The sequence below is a fragment of the Opisthocomus hoazin genome, chromosome 10 (genome assembly GCF_030867145.1).
Source record: "Opisthocomus hoazin isolate bOpiHoa1 chromosome 10, bOpiHoa1.hap1, whole genome shotgun sequence".
Lineage (NCBI taxonomy): Eukaryota > Metazoa > Chordata > Aves > Opisthocomiformes > Opisthocomidae > Opisthocomus > Opisthocomus hoazin.
Genome location: NC_134423.1, coordinates 29180374 through 29198181, shown reverse-complemented (window position 1 = coordinate 29198181; position 17808 = coordinate 29180374). Strand labels below are relative to the sequence as shown.

Genomic DNA, 17808 nt, shown 5'->3' with positions numbered 1-17808 from the left:
AACCTCTCTGCTTCTTTTTACTTAACACCAAAGCAGAATCAACACCCTGCAATGCTACGAGCTGAGCAAACAGATACTCAGCTGGCAATGCAATTCACGCAGACTGAGCCTTGATCGGAAAAATCCCCTCACAATTTTTCACTGCACCATTTTTACAACCTGATGAAAACTGTAACTATTGAAAGCTCAGGGCTCCGATGCTCCTATTCAATGTTTGTTAATCTACATATTGAGGGGAAAACAAAAAAAGTCTGATAACTAACGCTGGATAACAGTAGAAATAATACGAAATACTACGTGCTTCCCTACAAAGCAGTAACAGTGCGTGCTGTGAGACATTTTTCAGTTCTGAATAAAGGAGACTTGGATAATAGAGATTAAGAGAATGAAGAATACAGCCTAGTTATATAAAGATATAGGATCATCATGAAATGTAGTAATACCCTGCATGCAAACAATGCCACTCACCCGTAGATCTCAAAGCATCATCATCATGTATTAGGCCTTCCAACAGCTGTGAGATGTGAGAAGTATAAATCTCCCCACTTTACAGTGGAAGAAAACGAGATGCAAATGAATTACCAAAATTGTCGAAAGGCTGTCAGTGGCTAAGTAGTGAAGTGAGTTCCTGCCAACCTCAAATGGCTTAAATTGATTTTTGTTGGCCTCTGTGTCCCATCAAAAACCATTTCTGTGGGACAAGCACAATTCAATTACCATGATCTGATCACATACAATATTCTTCTTGCTGCTCCAGAGAGCCAGATCTGTCCTCAGCAAGTGACAGCAAAGGCTACCAGCCACCCCTTACTAATGAGGATCTGAAGTAGGGAAGATATTCCAAGCAGATGTAAGCTTGCTCTACTCATGCTCCACGTTAACAAAAAGCCATATGAGCCTGTTTGTACGTGCTGTATCTGAGATATCAGGTGCAGGGGAAGGGAAGGGTTTACACGCTCAGCTCTGTGCCGTGCTAACATTCTGGGACAGCACAGAGCTCGTAGCATTACCTTCAACCAGAATTCACAACAGAAACCTAAACGAAGTAATTATGCCTGGGTCACAGAGGAAGCCTGGAGTAGTGCTTATTTCTCTGGAAGACTCTGAGCACAAAGTCAATGTTTCCTTTCCACAGCAGCTGCTTGGTTCACACGCTGATGTTAAATTTGCCAAGCGGAAGCTGCTGCACACAGCATCTTGCACAATGATGCCTCATGTTTTACACCTTGCAATTCAGCACTGGCATGCAAGCCACTTTCACAGCTTGTTCTTTAAACGGGGAGCAAACCACAAGGCTTTTAGTTGAGAAAAAGAATCACAAGCCACGTGGTACACAAAGACAAATATCAATTACTAGCATGATGTTCCTCTAAAAGAACGTCTCTTCAGACAGATAAATGTCTACTTACTGTTTTTGCTGGAGCACTACCTGGCAGAGGGCTCGTCTCAATGAAATACTTCCTCAGAAGGTGCTTGCTGGATTCAGGACTGTCCATCAGGATGTAGGAACAAAAGAAAGCTCCATTCCGTAATAAAAACACGGCTACGTCTTCATTCCCTTCAGAGAAAAGACAGATTGTCTGCTCTCTTCTTCTCATGTAAATGAACGAACAAGGAGCTGAACAGAAATCCTGGGAAATAACCACTTCTGAAAAAAGCCATGGGGGTGTGCAAAAAGGGAAATGAACTGTATAAAGACTGTTTCCTCCAGTGACAGGATTTAGTTTGGTCAAACTGAGACAGCGAAGACACTATGTAAAAGCACTGGCCCAGGCTCACTCTTTTTTATCTTTTTTCCCTGCTTATTAAACTATACACACAGCTGTGCTTTGAAGTGCAAATTATTCAGCCTAAATCAAGCATGTGTGCCAGAGTGTCCATAACAATAATGCTTTTACTTGCAAGGTTTCTATTTTTGAAGGGTCTTTTCCCTAAGAGTTTAAAGAGGAAAGTTCGGCCTCTCAGCATTTACAGTAATCTAACTTACGAAGGCCCCGACTTAAATTTGGCTAAGTCAAAAGATTCAGAGCCAACTTTATTTTAATTTATCCCACTGGAAATCCAGGACAACTCCAGGCAAGCCAGTCCACAGCAATACCTTCCTAGATGGAAACAACCCGACCCATTCTTTAAACAACATTGCAGAAAAGGGGCAAAGTTTTGAAGCATGCAAATACATACCTGCCTTTATAGCAGCGTACAGGGGCAACCGTATAAGAACTGGAAACTCATTCCTCCTGACCGCACAGCTCTCTGGGTCAGCACTGTATGCACGAATCAGGAGTTTTACTATCTCCAAGTGTCCCTGCTGGCAGGCTATGGCCAGCATCCAGTTCAGGAGTTGTTGGCAAGTACTAGGACCTACCGAAAAGATACAGCATTTGACTTAGTTGACGTTACCGGGCTGTGAAGTGCGAGAGTCACCCCCAAATAACGGCTATGCAAAGGGTATAGGGTGAAGCCCCTGAGGACAAAGGAGCAGACTGCCCTGCAAGAGTGTGTTACAGAAGAGCCCTAAGCTGGTCAAGCACAAACTTACCAGCTTTGCTTATCTGTTCTTTGTTACCTACCCAGATAATGGGCAAACGTTTCTGACTTTCCCTGATCTAAGCCTGCAAAAACTAGCAACACTGGAAGGTTCTGAGGATGCCTGCTAGGCTACCAGCAGAAAAATCAAACATCTAATCCCAAGCAGAGGTGGCAATGGATGACCAGGACTGTCTCTGCATCCAGAGACAACAGGCGTTAGATCCAAACAACCACAATAGGACAATTCTTCCAAGTTAATGGGAGGGGATACAAAGAATGGGGAAAATCAGCTAACTTGATGAATAAAACAAAATAAATGTTTCAGACAACACAAAATAATTGTTTGTTTTCACTGCCAGCTAAAGTATCTGACAAAAAATTTCATTTCCCCTTGCAGTGTTTCATTTTGGGTGAATTCTTTACTATCAATTCATAGCAAAGTTAGACAAACATCATTTAAGGCTAAAAACTAAAGTACCATGTTTTGATTTCTGCATTAATTTGCTAATGTTTTCGTGATTCAAAAATTTTTTTTTCTTAATTAATGTTTCGCCTGCAGAACACTGCTTTCCTCTAGGTGTGCATATAACTAAATGCCCATGACAGACTTACTTCCGCTAACAGTCAGCAGTCCCCAAATCTTCCCCGATTCACAGTATCACCTCCATTTACTTCACAAATTCACATCCCCTTTTAAATGCTTACAGAAACAACCACAAGCCCAAGTTTACATGTCAACTTCTTTTTGCAGTTTCTCCATGTGGCAATTACATCGTTCTTTGCATTCTTAACGGCTTGACTAAATCACTCACCCCTGTGCTGCAAAAAACGGGCTCCACTTCAGCTGTAAGCCACAAGAAGTTCACACTGAGCCACAGAGAATCACTGCAGTGCATTCGCCAAACTGCAAATTCATGCAATTTATTCCTAAGCCCTGTGATTGGTTTCTATGTAACTTCCCAAGGAAATAAATCAAAAGGCCTGCACAAAAACTTATGAAAGCTGCTGTCTGTGTACAGCACCTCCCCTGACCCCCTGAAGCAAGGGTTTAAGGGAATTCGGTCAGTTCTAAAATGAGCTAAGTTTCCAGAAACTACTTAAGACTCTTTCCACTCCTGAGAGTATTATATTAATATAATTTAATTTTTGCTACTAGGTTACAAAATCAGCATTGTCAGCTTCCTTTCTGGCTGAAGGAAATGTTACGTTTAATTGCATTCCCCAAACTGGAACATTTCTTTGGCTTATTAGTGCTCTAACAGTTTAAAAACATCAAATAAGCAGGTTTCCCAACAGGTTATTCCCATTCTCATTGAGGACACTGGCAAGTATATAGCTCCAGTGAGGAGCCAGAGCTACGTTCAGGTCAAATATTGCAGAGAACTAGCTTAGCTGTTGCAGTTACTGTAGTGTCTGAGGTCAAGACAGCGATTCGCCCTGGCTGCTGGGCAGGACTGCCGGACCCTGAACCCACAGAGAGGCCCAGTGAGAAGCAGCTGCCATGTCCGCAGAGCAGTAAGAGAGCAACGGGGAACCCAGACACAGCTCCTGGTCCTGACTCAGAGTAATGCTATTTTTCTCATCCTATAGCTGCCTTAAGAATTGTGTTTGGGTCTAAAAATGTCTCTGTTCTGCTCTAAAATAATTTTCAAAATAAAATGCAATTAAAATCTAATGATGATTCTAAAGCAGGAATTGACCTGAAAACCGAAACAAAATGCCAGCAAGAGAGCACAGAGCATGCTGCCAGCTGTGCACCCAAACTATTACTCGCCAGTCGGTGCCTGCTGGATCAGCAGGGTGGGATGATGCTGTTTGCTGAAAATCCCTTCATTTCTCTGTGGGGTCTGGGACTTTACTCAGCTGTGAACACTAATGGGAATGAATTGTCTAAATGGCATCTTCCTCCACTTCCAATTTGCAAACATGGAATATTTTTATGCATGTGCTTTTCCCCCTGTGGGGGAAGTTTTCTTCAAACACAGCAGAGATTAGATCCCTGCACGCACTTTCACTGGACCAAGTCTCTCCCCTTTCAAGAAATGTGAAAAAAAAACCCCAACAAATGCCTGCTTGAAGCTATAGCACACAGCTACTGAAAACCTTGAGGAAAGGCAGAAGCAACCCAGCAGGCTTACCATGCAATGAATCCAGCAGCTCTTTCACGACATCCTTATGTCCAAAATATGCAGCCACCACAGCTGCATTGTCATCATTAGGTTCTGTTGGTAACACCACTAATGCTTCCTTCAGTAAATACCTGACCGCCTGCAGATCTCCATATGCTGCTGCGATACCTAAAAGCTGACACTGGTAAAGAAAATAAAGCAAAATAAACCCTCTGTCAAGGGAGTGGGCAGAGAAAAAGCGCATTTCTAGAGCTAGGTATTTATTTGTGCACATGCAAATACATACTCACCGTCACTGTGGTTAACTGAGAATGTCATAAACACTAGTAGCCATTATAATCACTGGTGTTGATATACTAATTATACTAATTTGTTGGTTTTTTCCTTTATAGTTTTTTGTATAGCTTTACCACTAAAGCGCCCAAGGTACAGAATGGTGAGTGCAAATCCTTTTTTCATGGACCAACAAAAAAGCATTTGCACAGCTCTGCTATGAGGTGTAGTAGTTCCTGTTTTGGAGATTGCCAATACGCCTGGCCTTGACATGCAGGTACTCTCCCAAAACACTAAGATAAGGTCTCTGCAGAGAGCAGGCTCAAAATGAGAGCTCTGAAGGCACAGCAGTGCAGAAGCTGGCGCAGAGGTTATAGTTCCAAACACAAGCAGCAAAATTTTCCCTGGGGGCCATCACCCATCTTTGTACTGATGGGCGAATACATGTTTTTGCTAAGACTATAAACTGTTTCCTTTTTGTGGGGAAAAATCTATTTCCCTCTTTTAGTGACCACAGCACCAGCACCCCTCCTTGCACGGGCTCCGGTTCCTACATACGCTGTTCCTGTGGTCTGTCTCAGCCTTCTATCAGTGCCCTTTCAAGGGCAAAAACTGTCCTCAAGCACGTGCTCCTGAGGTGCCCCACACAAGCAGCCAGGGTCTGGGACCCTGCAGAACAAGCGTAACTTATAAGCGAACAGATCTTCTGCATGAGAAATGACAGAAGGCAGCAGTTTGGCATTTTGGTTTCTTTCCCAATAAAATTTGAGAAAGAGTAGTAACCTAGCCCTACCTTTTCCACCTGCAGGGCAGTCTCCTCACATGACAACTTAATCAACTCTTGGGCCTTACTGATGTCTCCAGCTTTGTAAGCATCCTGAATGCTTTCTGTCACAGGTGTCTGAATTATGGAGACTTCGCCAACTGTGGACTGTTTGCCACCCATGTCCACAGTTTCTGCAGTAAAAACAGAAAAGAGGGGTCAGGAAGAAGTACTTTTCCATCACTTAGGCACAGCCACAACATCAATGCACCCTGGCAACAAAAAAGAGGGAGAATTATTTTTAGTAGAATATTTACTGCACACAAAAAAAAGAGGACAAAACCTCAACACTCAGTTGTCTGATAAAAAAAAGTGATAATATGTTAAAGTACTTTCCGAGAGGGACATGAAACTAAAATGGACAGCGAGTTCCCCAATTGCTCCCAGAGGTGGTTTCCAAAGGATGGTGTGAAAGGCTCTGCGGCGACGTACGCTCTGTGGCAGCCTGCCACACTCGACCTCCTGCTGCAGAACCATGGAAGGGCTTGCATGGGACTGGCACCTGCACTACTCCCGAAGGAGCATGGTGTCTGCAGAGCCACCAAAGGCATGCCAGTAGTATTGGCCGTGCTTCAGTCACACTTCACCTCCTTACAACAGCCCCACAAAACCCCACTGTACTTCGCCAGTACGTTCAACCAGACCTTTACACACCTCAATGAACATCAAAGAAAAGAAATTGGGAATATTTTTACTCTGGAAAAACAGAATAAAAGGAGATTATGTGAAATGCCCAGTGTCACCCTGATCAGTCCTGGAGAGTCTCCTCAGCTAGACTTTTTTATAAAAGGCCTTAGGAGCCAGAAGAGTTATTACATGTCAAAGATTAAAAGCTGCAAACGTTTGAGAAGATGCTCGCGGTGGGTGGCTAGCAGAGAGGCAGCCATGAAGCCTCACATCCACCTACTCCCCCCAACTACCAGGACAGGGAGAGCTGAAGGGAAGTCACTGAGTTATGAGTAAGATGTTCAGGTCCACTCCTGAACGACACGTAAGACAGAGCAAAGAAGCACTCTTCACTTCATAAGAGAGCATTTCGTACTCACTTTTTCCTGCTAAAACATTATTAATCATTATTGCTTATTTGCAACTGGTTAAATAAAGCCCTTAAGCCTACAGATTTTCACATATGTTAACAAGGATTTTTTTTTTTAAATAGACACATATGAAATGCATGGCCTAGTTTAACGCAGCCTGGAAAAGAAGTAAATTTGGACCAATCTATAACTGTTAGTAAACAGGTTTGAATAATGCAGTCTAATCACCAATGGATTCTGACTAACACTGCTCATCAATTATTTAAATGAAGCTCAAATCACTCAGATACCGGAGATGGCTCCAGAGATTCGGGCCATTAAAAATGTGCCCACATCCATAACCTTTCTCAGATGATGCAGAACGTGTGAAGGACAAGCAGCAGAAATCAAGGCAGATGAATGTTGTGTCAAATTACGGCATAATAAACAGCATCTCAGAGTTCATGTTACTAGGCCCAGTGCCTTCATAATTCTGCAGTTTTCAGTGGTACGTGGGAAAAGAAATTCATCCAGCATTTGTTCCAGTCTTTCAGAGCAGACCTCCCTCACCTGTAAGGGATCTCTAAGAATACTGCATATGATTTAATTATCTATTTAATGGACACCAAAGGTAGGAAATGCAAATGATTCTTGGGCAAGTAACTGTTTTAAGGGTGATAGAAGAGAGAACTTCAAAGCAAAATAGTTCTCCAGTCTAAACAATCCAGAACTGGACTAAGCAAAATCAAGAAGTACAGATCCAAACAAACACAGCAGTTACTGGACTATGCAGTCTCCTCGCACTCAGCGCCCTGTGATGAAATCATGAACCTAGAGAGAAGCACTGGAATTCCCCTTGGAGGAAAAAATGCCTCACATCAGAGATACAAAACAGCTGGAAAGCTGAGCAGGAAGCCCTGAAAATCAGGGCTGACAGAGCACAGCAACTTTAATCCGGTTACTAAAAACAAGCTGAGAGGAGGGGCAAATTTTACTTCCTTCCAGCCTCAATCCTGATTTTGGGGACTATCACTCAAGACCCACATCTGCAGCCATTCCACAAGGAAAGACCCATCCATTCTGCCAAAGAACTGAGCAGGGCCATCTTTCTTTCCTTTTAAATCTTGGCCAGGGAAGGTGGAGATAGGAGTATCCCGTGGTCAGAGATTCATTCGGGATGTGGGAGATCCTGGCGTCATTTCCTCATCAACTAGAGAGGTCCCCAGCCAACGTCTCAGGCACCCTGCACACCAGAGCTCTTCTCACAGGAGCACTTTCCACCTCTCCCATTGAAACTGCCCCACTGCGCAGGGAGGACTACCAAATCAGTTGGCCAGAGGGCACAAGAAGGATCACAGTGCTGTAACTGAGGGAAGGAGGAACTCCGCAAGCTAGACGCTAAACCCAAGACCGCTTCTGTGTTTTATTGAATGACTACTTCATGAAACTACTTGGCTAATGTGTCATGCTTCCTCTCGCATTTTTGGCCCCCTCAAAATTTCTTAAGTCCTTTGTAGTTTAATAGCTTAGTTACAACCACTGGTACCATCACAACTGTTTGGAGAACATGGGCTGGCTGTCAACCATCATGGTCTGCTCATGTACATTAGGTGCAGACTTCTGGGCACTCCAGAAATGAGAATGTCACAAATGGCTGGCGCCATGGAGCTTACATGCTCCCAGAGTTAGCCGGCAGTTTAATCAGTGTCTTTAAATTTTAATTTAAGGACTAAAATTAATATCCCAGTCTTGTCTTAGGTAGACAAGAACTGTTTATTGATCTAACCGAAACTGCCCAGTTTTGAACAGCTGAACAAGTAGAAGTCAATAGAAGCTTCATTGAATGTAAGAAAACTAGGCAATTCTACTGTTTGAAACCAATATATTTATCTTTAAATATTCTTGGCAGGAAGATAGTGCTGCTTATCATTCAAGTTTCTCATGTAACTGTCATCTAAGCTTCTTTCTATGATTGCCTCCTGCAGAGTAAATTGATCTCCTGACTAAGACCTGAGGAAAAAAGCTGCCAGAGGTCTTCAGCAAAAAAAGACCTTGCAAATGAACTAATTATAAGCCTGAAAAGAGCAAAACTGATGAGACAGAGTGACAAATAGCTTGCCCTCAACCAACAGCTGTACTCTCATGATTCCGTCAAAGTTGACTTCAGCTTTCAAAGGTTACATGAGAGAAGGTGAGCCATTCATTCCTAAGTTCCCCCAAAACACAGAAGGCATCCACTGCAAATCTAAGCATCTCACCAACCAAATTACCCCTTTCCCAGAAGACTTCCTGGTGACTTAAGAAATGATACATTGACTTCTGAAATACAAGTGGAAAATAAGCAGCAGCATGTTTTACAAGCTTAATTTATACTCACCAGTAAGGAAAAAAAAATAAGAAAATTACATTCTACTGACTAAAGACTGTTTTGTTTCTGCAAGATGTATGACAACTATCATCAGTACTGGCATTCATGTAGGCTGGGAATAAAGTTTTGCCAATACATGCATCAGCCGTTTTTAGCAAAAATCCAGGCTGAAATCCAAAGAAATTCTGCCTATGGTTTTAACCCTACAAATCTCATGCTCTTAGCTTGAGCTCTTCATGGCTGTCAAAATAAGGTCACCTCACTTGCATATAGCCTTGAACAATATGACATGAGAGCAATACTGAAGTTGAATAATATTGAACCTCTATTTTTGCACTTGATCATGCAACATGCTGAGCATTTAAGCCTGGATCTAACAAAGTGCTTTGAATTCTTACTTTGTGTGGATTTAGGAACTGGCTTCTGCACTTTGCACAATAGGGTCTATGTTACTGTTGGGCAATGCATATTTCTATATGCAATACAACATAGCAAGTTACAATATTGTATCAGTATGTCTTGGTTATTCCTGGAATAAAAGGCTACTAGAAACTCCAGAAGCTCTTACACACCCACTGTAGTTTTAGTTTTTCCTTTATTGCACACAGAAATGGGATAGAGTTCCTGTGTTGGCACAGATTCCTCTAAAACCACTGCCCCAGATCAGCACCCCGCTTCTGAGCTTGCAGCAGAAAAGCAGATAAACGAACCCTATTTGAACTGAGGTGGTATGGTGGGGGTTCATTTCTCTAACAAGTTTCGATGTCAATGAAAATAAGGCTACGGGGTTTACTCCCTACCGTTCTGTTCCCTATCTCTGCACATTTGTTTAACTTCTCCATAGATCCATGGCTTCTTTTCTTTGCTTGGTTTCTACTGACCGTAAGCAAACCAGGAGCTCTTTGTACGGGGAAAACGGGAAGCCTTTGCCGACGTTAAAAATGCATCCTTCATCTATTCCTCCCATAACTGTATCAAAGCAACTAGCTTTGGGAGTAATTCCCACTCTTGATTTCAATGTTTTTTACTTTGGAAGTAGTCTTTAAGTTTGGCTTTGCATTAGCAGCCTTTTACAAAAGCTAAGGGCAAGACTAATTGTCTTTTAAAAAATATTCCAATGAAAACAGCACTTATCAATAAAAAAAAGCAGTGTTATTTCATTGCCATTCAAAGATTACAAGAGTGTAGAATTTAACACGCAACAGACCGCTATCCCAGCTCAGAGAAATAAACCAAAAATAAGTCTTATTAATAATAAAGGGTACCATGAGAACTGCAGAGATATATATAGTTACACCCTGCCTCAGGCCTTGTTATTACAGCAGGTGAAAAAAAAAGCGTCTAAAATTTCTGAATTGATAGTATGGCATTATTAGCAAAAAGCTGAGGGTTTGCAGGTCAATGCTGCGAATCAGCAAACAGCTGCATAACAAATCAGCACACTGTATACATGATTGTTACCTTTATATCCCAAATCACTGCATTCCTGCCTCGGACACATAATCTCACAAAGTTTGTAAGTGCTACATTAGTCCCTTTGATAAGGCAGGAGTTCTTTGTCAACTAACTAGGATATTTTTGTTTAGCAGAGAAAGATAACAAATGAGATGCTTAACACAGGATAAAATATGGCAGGAAGCTAACCTACTCCAAACCAGAATTATAATAATGAATAATAATAAAACTTTAAAACTGCTACTGACCTTGTCATAATGTGTGCAGGTATTTCCAGAGACGGGAGTAAATCAAGATGATGACTTTAATACAGCATCCCATTCAGCGACGCTCAGTTGAGCTATTAATTCCTTGGACTGTTAGCCACCCACCTCTGCTTCAGCACACGCAGCTCTTACAGCAGCCACTGGATGTCATGTCTTTTGGCTTGCTGGTTGCTTCTTTGTCTGAATTAACTACTACATTTCAGCCTTGACAGTTATTTTCATCTCCATGTCCCATTACAGCGAAATCCAAACCTCTGGTTCAGAGAGGATCTGGGGATGGGGAGGCGGGGGGGAGGGCAGGGAGGCCACCTCTCCAGGATGAGCTCAGACATTAATTCCTCAACAGCACCAGATGGCTACAGCTAACCTTTACCAGCTTAATCTTTTGCCATTTTGACTTCTGAGCATTGCCACAGAGCAAACAAAAAATGGGACAGAGATAAGGTTTAAAATATGCTGAATATTTAAAGCCAATCTCCCCACACGCTTAAAAACTCATGAGTATTGCTGAACATTTTTCAATACTACATGGAAGCTTTGGTAGGCTGGTCTGTAAAATTAACAGAAAGCCATGTTATTTCTGAGTCTCTGTAACAGACTCATCTATCTTGTGTTGTGTTGAAAAACTTCAGATTAATAAACCAAACTACAGCCAACGGGAAGCCTCCAGTGATTTCAAAGGATGATGGATCTGTCCTACACTGTGCTTTCCACTCAGATGGGTAAGAAAAAATTTACAATCCTATAGAAATCTTTGAGATACTGAAAAATAATTCCCATCCCAAACCAGGAAGAAAAAATAGTACTCTGGGTTCTTTACTAAAAAAAACATGCAAATTTTTAAATCAGCCCAAGTCAGTAAAAATGCTTTAGGAAACAAAGATACCTTTTGTGTTCCTCTTCTAATTAGCTGACACTTCAACACAGGGTTTCATTTGTTGTTTAAAAAAGTTAAAAGATTTCATTTATTTCAATCATTCATTTCTTAAAAGATACAGTCCTGCACCAAGGTCTGGCCCCGGGGGGGAAGTTGTTCCCCCCACCTGCCCACATACGCTCCGTCCGCGTGGCCATGCAGCCAGGACCTGGCCCAGAACCATGCAAAGGAAGGTCCTGCAGCAAGAATCCTATGATCTGTTTCACTTTGTTCTCAGATTTAGGCAAAATACATATGACCCAACCAATTCCGCTATAAAATGTCCCCAGCAGGATTCAAAAATTGTCAGAACCACTTATAAACCTCCCTCTGAGGGGTCAAGGAGAGAAAGATATGGTAAACCCAACCGAGAGATAACAGGATGGTTTATCTGGGAAATTCAGCATCCCCGCTGGAAAGACCACGCCAGAACCAGGCCATGTCCCTTGGACCCTGATTAATATCTCTTCACAATGAGCGAGGCATGCCACTTTTCAGGACAGTGAGGGAACCCTCCACATGCTTTTTCTGCCTGCTTTTTGTCGTTCCATTTCACCCAAACATCCACTATTTCAGCTAATTAAAGGAGTGGCTCTACACTAAGATCTGCCTGCCAAGGCAGTGGAAAAGAAGATGCACAGAGCACAATAGAAACCCTCATCTACAACATAGCTCACAGTCAATGCTCACTGTCCCAAAAGGAAGCTTATAGCCCTGCAAAAGACCAGATTTGAAACACAGAAGCATGCTTCAAAGACAAAAATCCAGTACTGAAGGGATCTTTTTCCCTATTATTGCATAATCTGGAATTATTCTTAAATTGTTTACATGCCAGTACCACGCATGCAAAGTGCTGATCTGCATTTAACATTTTCCAGCAAGTGTACAGCATCTTGTGCAGGGCATGCTTGACAGTTTTAGGTACAGCACAGTGACCAATTATCACCAGAGCCAATGGGAGTTTTCTATTTAGAAACACTCTTAACCTGCAAGGAAAAAAAACATTTGCTAATGCAAACCTGAAAGGAAAATATTAGCTCTCAGTGGTCAGATTGCCTCATGAAGGCACAGCCTTCCGGGGCAGACACACTACTAGCCTTTGGGCACGGAAGGAACGGGACAGGGACGACCTCCAGCAAGCACATGGCAACGGCTGGCTCTCGCAGTGAAGGGGGAAGCCCCGCGTCCCTCCCGTCATGCCCTCTTCGGGGTGCAAAGGATCAGCAAATACCACAAAGAACACTGATGGTGTTAATTGCCACCCCCAAGGGAAAGAGACCGAGGGAACCAAGCGAGCTCCAAATGGCCAGAGAGCCAACAGCTGAACTGAAAATATAAATGACTCAGCTCTAAGTCAAAGTTTCTATTTTTGTCTTTTGGCCTCAGTGATTTGGTTCCCATCCTACAGCTTGAATCATTCAGAAATATGCTTTTGCATGCAAGGCCAGCTATGCCACTCTTGCTTTCCAAATTTTAAATTGTAAGATATACATTCAGCACACAGAAGTACGACTACGCTTTTGGATTTTCTTGGTGTTCGTTTCCAGGCATGGATGGAAAGAGAGGATTATTAAATGATGAAAGGTGTCTCTAGTGAGACTATTACTGTCCAACTGAATCAAGTCTTATAGTCGTGAAACCAAACCAAGATTGGATTTCATTTGAAACTTCATAAAATAAAATTTCACGGCTAACTTTGGTTTCTTTTGAAACTTTTACTTTTGCCTAATGTTCAAGCTTTCATCAGAAGGGAAAAAAATTCCATACATCAATGTCTCTCTCTCTCAAAGAAATAATTTGCTCAATTTTTTTCTGAAAAAAAAAATTTAAAAATCATTAATTTTTCACTTTGGGGAAGCACCAAGTCATAACCAGCCCTCTTCTGCTACACCCTCCTTAGACACATTTAAACCTAGCTTTAGAACGCAGCAAAGACTGTTAGCCCCAGCTGTGAGAGGCTACGTCTGGAAGAGTTCAGGGAGGGCCTCCCTGTGTGCATGTGAGGGGAGGATGGGCCCAAGGTCTCTGCTCAGGTCTCTTCTGAGTCCGAGTCCTCTACTGGCTCCACCAAAGACAGATACAGAGATTCCACAGCTTGTACGAGTTGAGAAAAGCAACTCCTAAGCTTATGTTTCACTTCAATAACGCATGTAAACAACCTCCTAAATGGAAAACCCATTTATGACACTCCAACCCAACTGCTGGTCAAAAATAATAGCAGAGAAGCAGCCAAAACAGCTGTCTCTCCAGCGCCATGAAACTCCACAAATGCTACTGGGAGAGACAAGCCCCAGTGGGACTTTCAGAGAAAGCCGATGAAAGTGGTAGGTTGAATCTCGTAGCACCTCCATCAGGTCCCCCTGGGCCACAGCCGCAAGCCCAGTTCTCCATCCTTCCACCACACGGCAGGGGTCCCAGGTAGCTGCTGCCACCTGTGTGGCCACCAGCATCCCTCCTCCCTTCCCCAAGAAGCACAGCAGGTCTCCTACACACCTGGCCACAGGAAGATTTTGGAAAGGCAGGCCAGAGAGGAGGAAAAAAGGGCAAGCAACTTCAAAAAGATACGTAAAATACCTTGAATAACTCCAGTTTATCATGTTCAAGGAATCTGGAAGAGGTGGAGAAAGCAAATCGAACAGATAGACAGTCTAATTACAAGACTACAGATGAGAAGACCTTGGCTTGTTGAGCCTGGAAAAATGCAGGCTGGATGGGGATGGGAGTACTGTCTACAAATACATCCACAGGGAGACACCAGGGAAGGAGAAGAGCTATTTATGCACAGGGTATGAATACATTTCAGCTGCCAATTTAGAAGAAAGTTTAAAACGTTGGAGAAATGAGGCTTTGGAACAATCTTCTAGAAAAAGCAGAAGCAACAGAAACTCAACTCGCTCAAAACAGGCCCTGCATAATAAGGTTTTGAAGTGCGACACTGGGACCCTGACCCAGACACTCCTTTCAGACCTACAGCCTGCGTTCCCACTTCATACGTGTGCAGAAGTTAACCCAGCTGCCAGGCACTAACAGTCATAACATGCGAGATAACAACTTCACAGGCTGCTTGGAGGGAAGTTTGTAGAAAAAGAGATTATCTTTTATTAAACAAACTGATAGATCTGGGAAAAAGCAGACAAATTAACGGAAGAAGCCTTTCACGAGATTTGAAGGGGTGAACACCCCACACAGCAAAATCCAAGCTTGGTGCATGCTAGACACAGTTCATTGTGCTGCTTTACCTGTGTCTGCTGGCCTAACAAAATGCCTTACTCTTTGCTGTCCTCACTTTTTATCACTTGCTATCACATTTTTACCCCATGCATCAGTACAGGCTTGGGGTGGACCTGCTGGAGAGCAGCTCTGCGGAGAGGGACCTGGGTGTCCTGGTGGACGACAGGTTAACCATGAGCCAGCAGTGTGCCCTGGCTGCGAAGAAAGCCAATGGAATCCTGGGGTGCATCAAGAAGAGTGTGGCCAGCAGGACGAGGGAGGTTCTCCTTCCCCTCTACACTGCCCTGGTGAGGCCCCATCTGAAGTACTCTGTCCAGTTCTGGGCTCCCCAGTTCAAGAAAGATGAAGAGCTACTGGAGAGAGACCAGCGGAGGGCTACGAGGATGGTGAGGGGACTGGAGCATCTGCCCTACGAGGAAAGGCTGAGGGAGTTGGGCTTGTTCAGCCTGAAGAAGAGAAGGCTGAGAGGGGACCTAATAAATGCTTATAAATATCTGAAGGGTGGATGTCAGGAGGATGGGGCCAAGCTCTTTCCAGTGGTGCCCAGTGACAGGACAAGGGGCAATGGGCACAAACTGAAGCAGAGGAAGTTCCATCTGAACATGAGGAAGAACTTCTTCCCTCTGAGGGTGATGGAGCACTGGAACAGGCTGCCCAGGGAGGTTATGGAGTCTCCTTCTCTGGAGATATTCAGGACCCACCTGGACAAGGTCCTGTGCAGCCTGCTGTAGGTGACCCTGCTTCGGCAGGAGGGTTGGACTAGATGACCCACAGAGGTCCCTTCCAACCCCTACCATTCTGTGATTCTGTGATTCTCATTTATCACCAAGACAACAACTCTAGACTAGTTTCGGTAAAAGTTGCATACAGAGGAAAAGAAAATGGAGTCAAGATGTTGGATATGGTTGGCATCAAGAGAGCTGAACAGCTGATTTGGTAACAGCAGAGACAAGGGAAGCACAGAGCTGGGAAGAGCATTGCAGGAAAGTGATGAATGCGATCGTCTGGAAAAGAAAAAAAAACTAAACAGTGGAGAAAGGTGGCTCCGCTTCAGCTTCTACGGAACTCAATGTGAGCACTTCCATCAGCTTCCATGCAAGTAGGAGCAGATCCTCTGAGATGCCAGTATCCAGGACAGAAGGAAGATTACCTTAACAGCTGTGTCTTGAGCAGAAGCGAAAGCCTGATGAAAAGACCTCTGCTGTTGGCCATGACAGTGTCAGTCCTGAATCAGGCAGCTTTCACAAGGGGCTACCAAAAAAAAAGAAAACCTTCCCTCACCTGTGACAAAACTTGCAAGTGGCAGAAGTGCCTGCATTTGCAGAGAGGGGGAATGGGGAGATACTTCCCTTTTGTCTTCCTGATGTCTGGGAATATCAGCATTCCTTTCGGTGAAGCAAGGACAAGGGCTCTGCCTGGGAGGACGCTATGTTCCAAGGTACATGCTATGAACCCGCTGCAGCCCACAGCATTTTTAGATGGCTGCTCCAAGGTGGAGACGGCAAAATTAGGCAAGGCACATATCACCCCCTTCCCACCAATCCATGAAGAACTCGGATCCGTTGCATCTGAAAACCTGGTCAATCCAGGCAAATGACTTTGATTTGATAGCTTTTATTCCCACCCTGCCATCATGTGAACGGTCCAAGGTGCAAAACATTGGAGAATTGTGACCGCGAATACAAGCCCACTTAAGCAGCTAGAGTTTTTTGTTTGCCAAGCTATACTTGAGATCTGAAAAGGGACCTCGTCCATTAGTGTTACTAAAAAAAAAAAATTAAAAAAAAAAAAAGGAAAAAAAGAATGTTTCTGTCTGATGCAAAAATAAAAGCATTTTCAAAGGCTCTTTGATGTGCAAGACAGAAAGAGATCCAGACAGATTCTGGAGGAGGTCTTGTCTTCAGCAATTACCAGCATTCTTTTTGAATCTTACTCCTCAGACAGAATTTTTATGCGCAATAGATAATCCCACTGCAGAGCGTATCAGCTCTAAACCTTGTGGCTTTTCAATTAAGCAGCAATAACCTCTAGTCAAAACACTCCTTAACCAAGATGGGAATAAAACAAATAACCCCAAAACCAACTAATTGCAGGTGAAGCAATTCCAGAGACATACAGGCTTTTACAAGATTTCGTTCTGAGCTCTTTTCGGGTAGCCATGCCAGTTTTCCAAGCGATATTTGGATCATTAAAACTAGCAGTGATGTAATTTCCACAGCGACCACAAACATACCAAGAATATTTGAGCTAAATTTATCCAGACTTCTTGTTTGAATCACTGCTTCAGTTCGTTATTTTTCCACGATTTTCAACTATGCACAGAAAAAGAGCTGTGGACAGCCTGGGACTGAGCTTTCCCCAGCAGTATCCCAAGTGCTAACTTTTACGCTTGGGAGCCACATATTGACTATCAGAAACTAAATTAAGCTGCTCCTCCAGCTCCCAACCCCAGGTCCCTGCTCCTTTCACCCTTTGCCTTCCTCCCGCCCTTCCTGTAGCAGACTGACCCTTTCCCTTACCCTCGGGTGACACAACATGGGGCTTGTCTTTGCGGCCAAGAAGTTCCCAAAGCTAACCACGGACCTGCCGTCCTCCCCAACCGGAGAGGGACAGCTGACAAAGAGAGGACCTGCACCAGATTTCCCACTGCTCTGTGCAGCTCCATGGCAGACCCTAAGTCCTGCCAGCCTGTCTGGAGCAACATGTCCCACCACCATGAGTAGCTGTGCCAGGAGAGCTTGGCCTAGGGAAGGTTGTCCAGGCACCTTCACCAGCAGCTACGCATGGCCCTGCAAAAAATAC

At 43.6% G+C, this 17808-nt stretch overlaps 1 protein-coding gene across 3 annotated transcripts in view; it reads right to left on the bottom strand.

Annotated features, from left to right (window-relative positions):
- Positions 1–17808, bottom strand: part of LRRK1 (leucine rich repeat kinase 1) — an 81333-nt gene that overhangs the window by 53205 nt on the left and 10320 nt on the right. For 2 of the 3 annotated variants that reach the window (XM_075431790.1, XM_075431791.1), the window contains 4 exons: positions 5725–5888; positions 4668–4839; positions 2182–2361; positions 1410–1558 (listed from right to left, as the gene is read on the bottom strand). The exons of the other annotated variant lie outside the window; for it this stretch is intronic. In XM_075431790.1, the coding sequence (XP_075287905.1) occupies positions 1410–1558; positions 2182–2361; positions 4668–4839; positions 5725–5888 (665 nt within the window). The remainder of the gene's footprint in view (positions 1–1409; positions 1559–2181; positions 2362–4667; positions 4840–5724; positions 5889–17808) is intronic. 3 annotated transcript variants of the gene reach the window in all.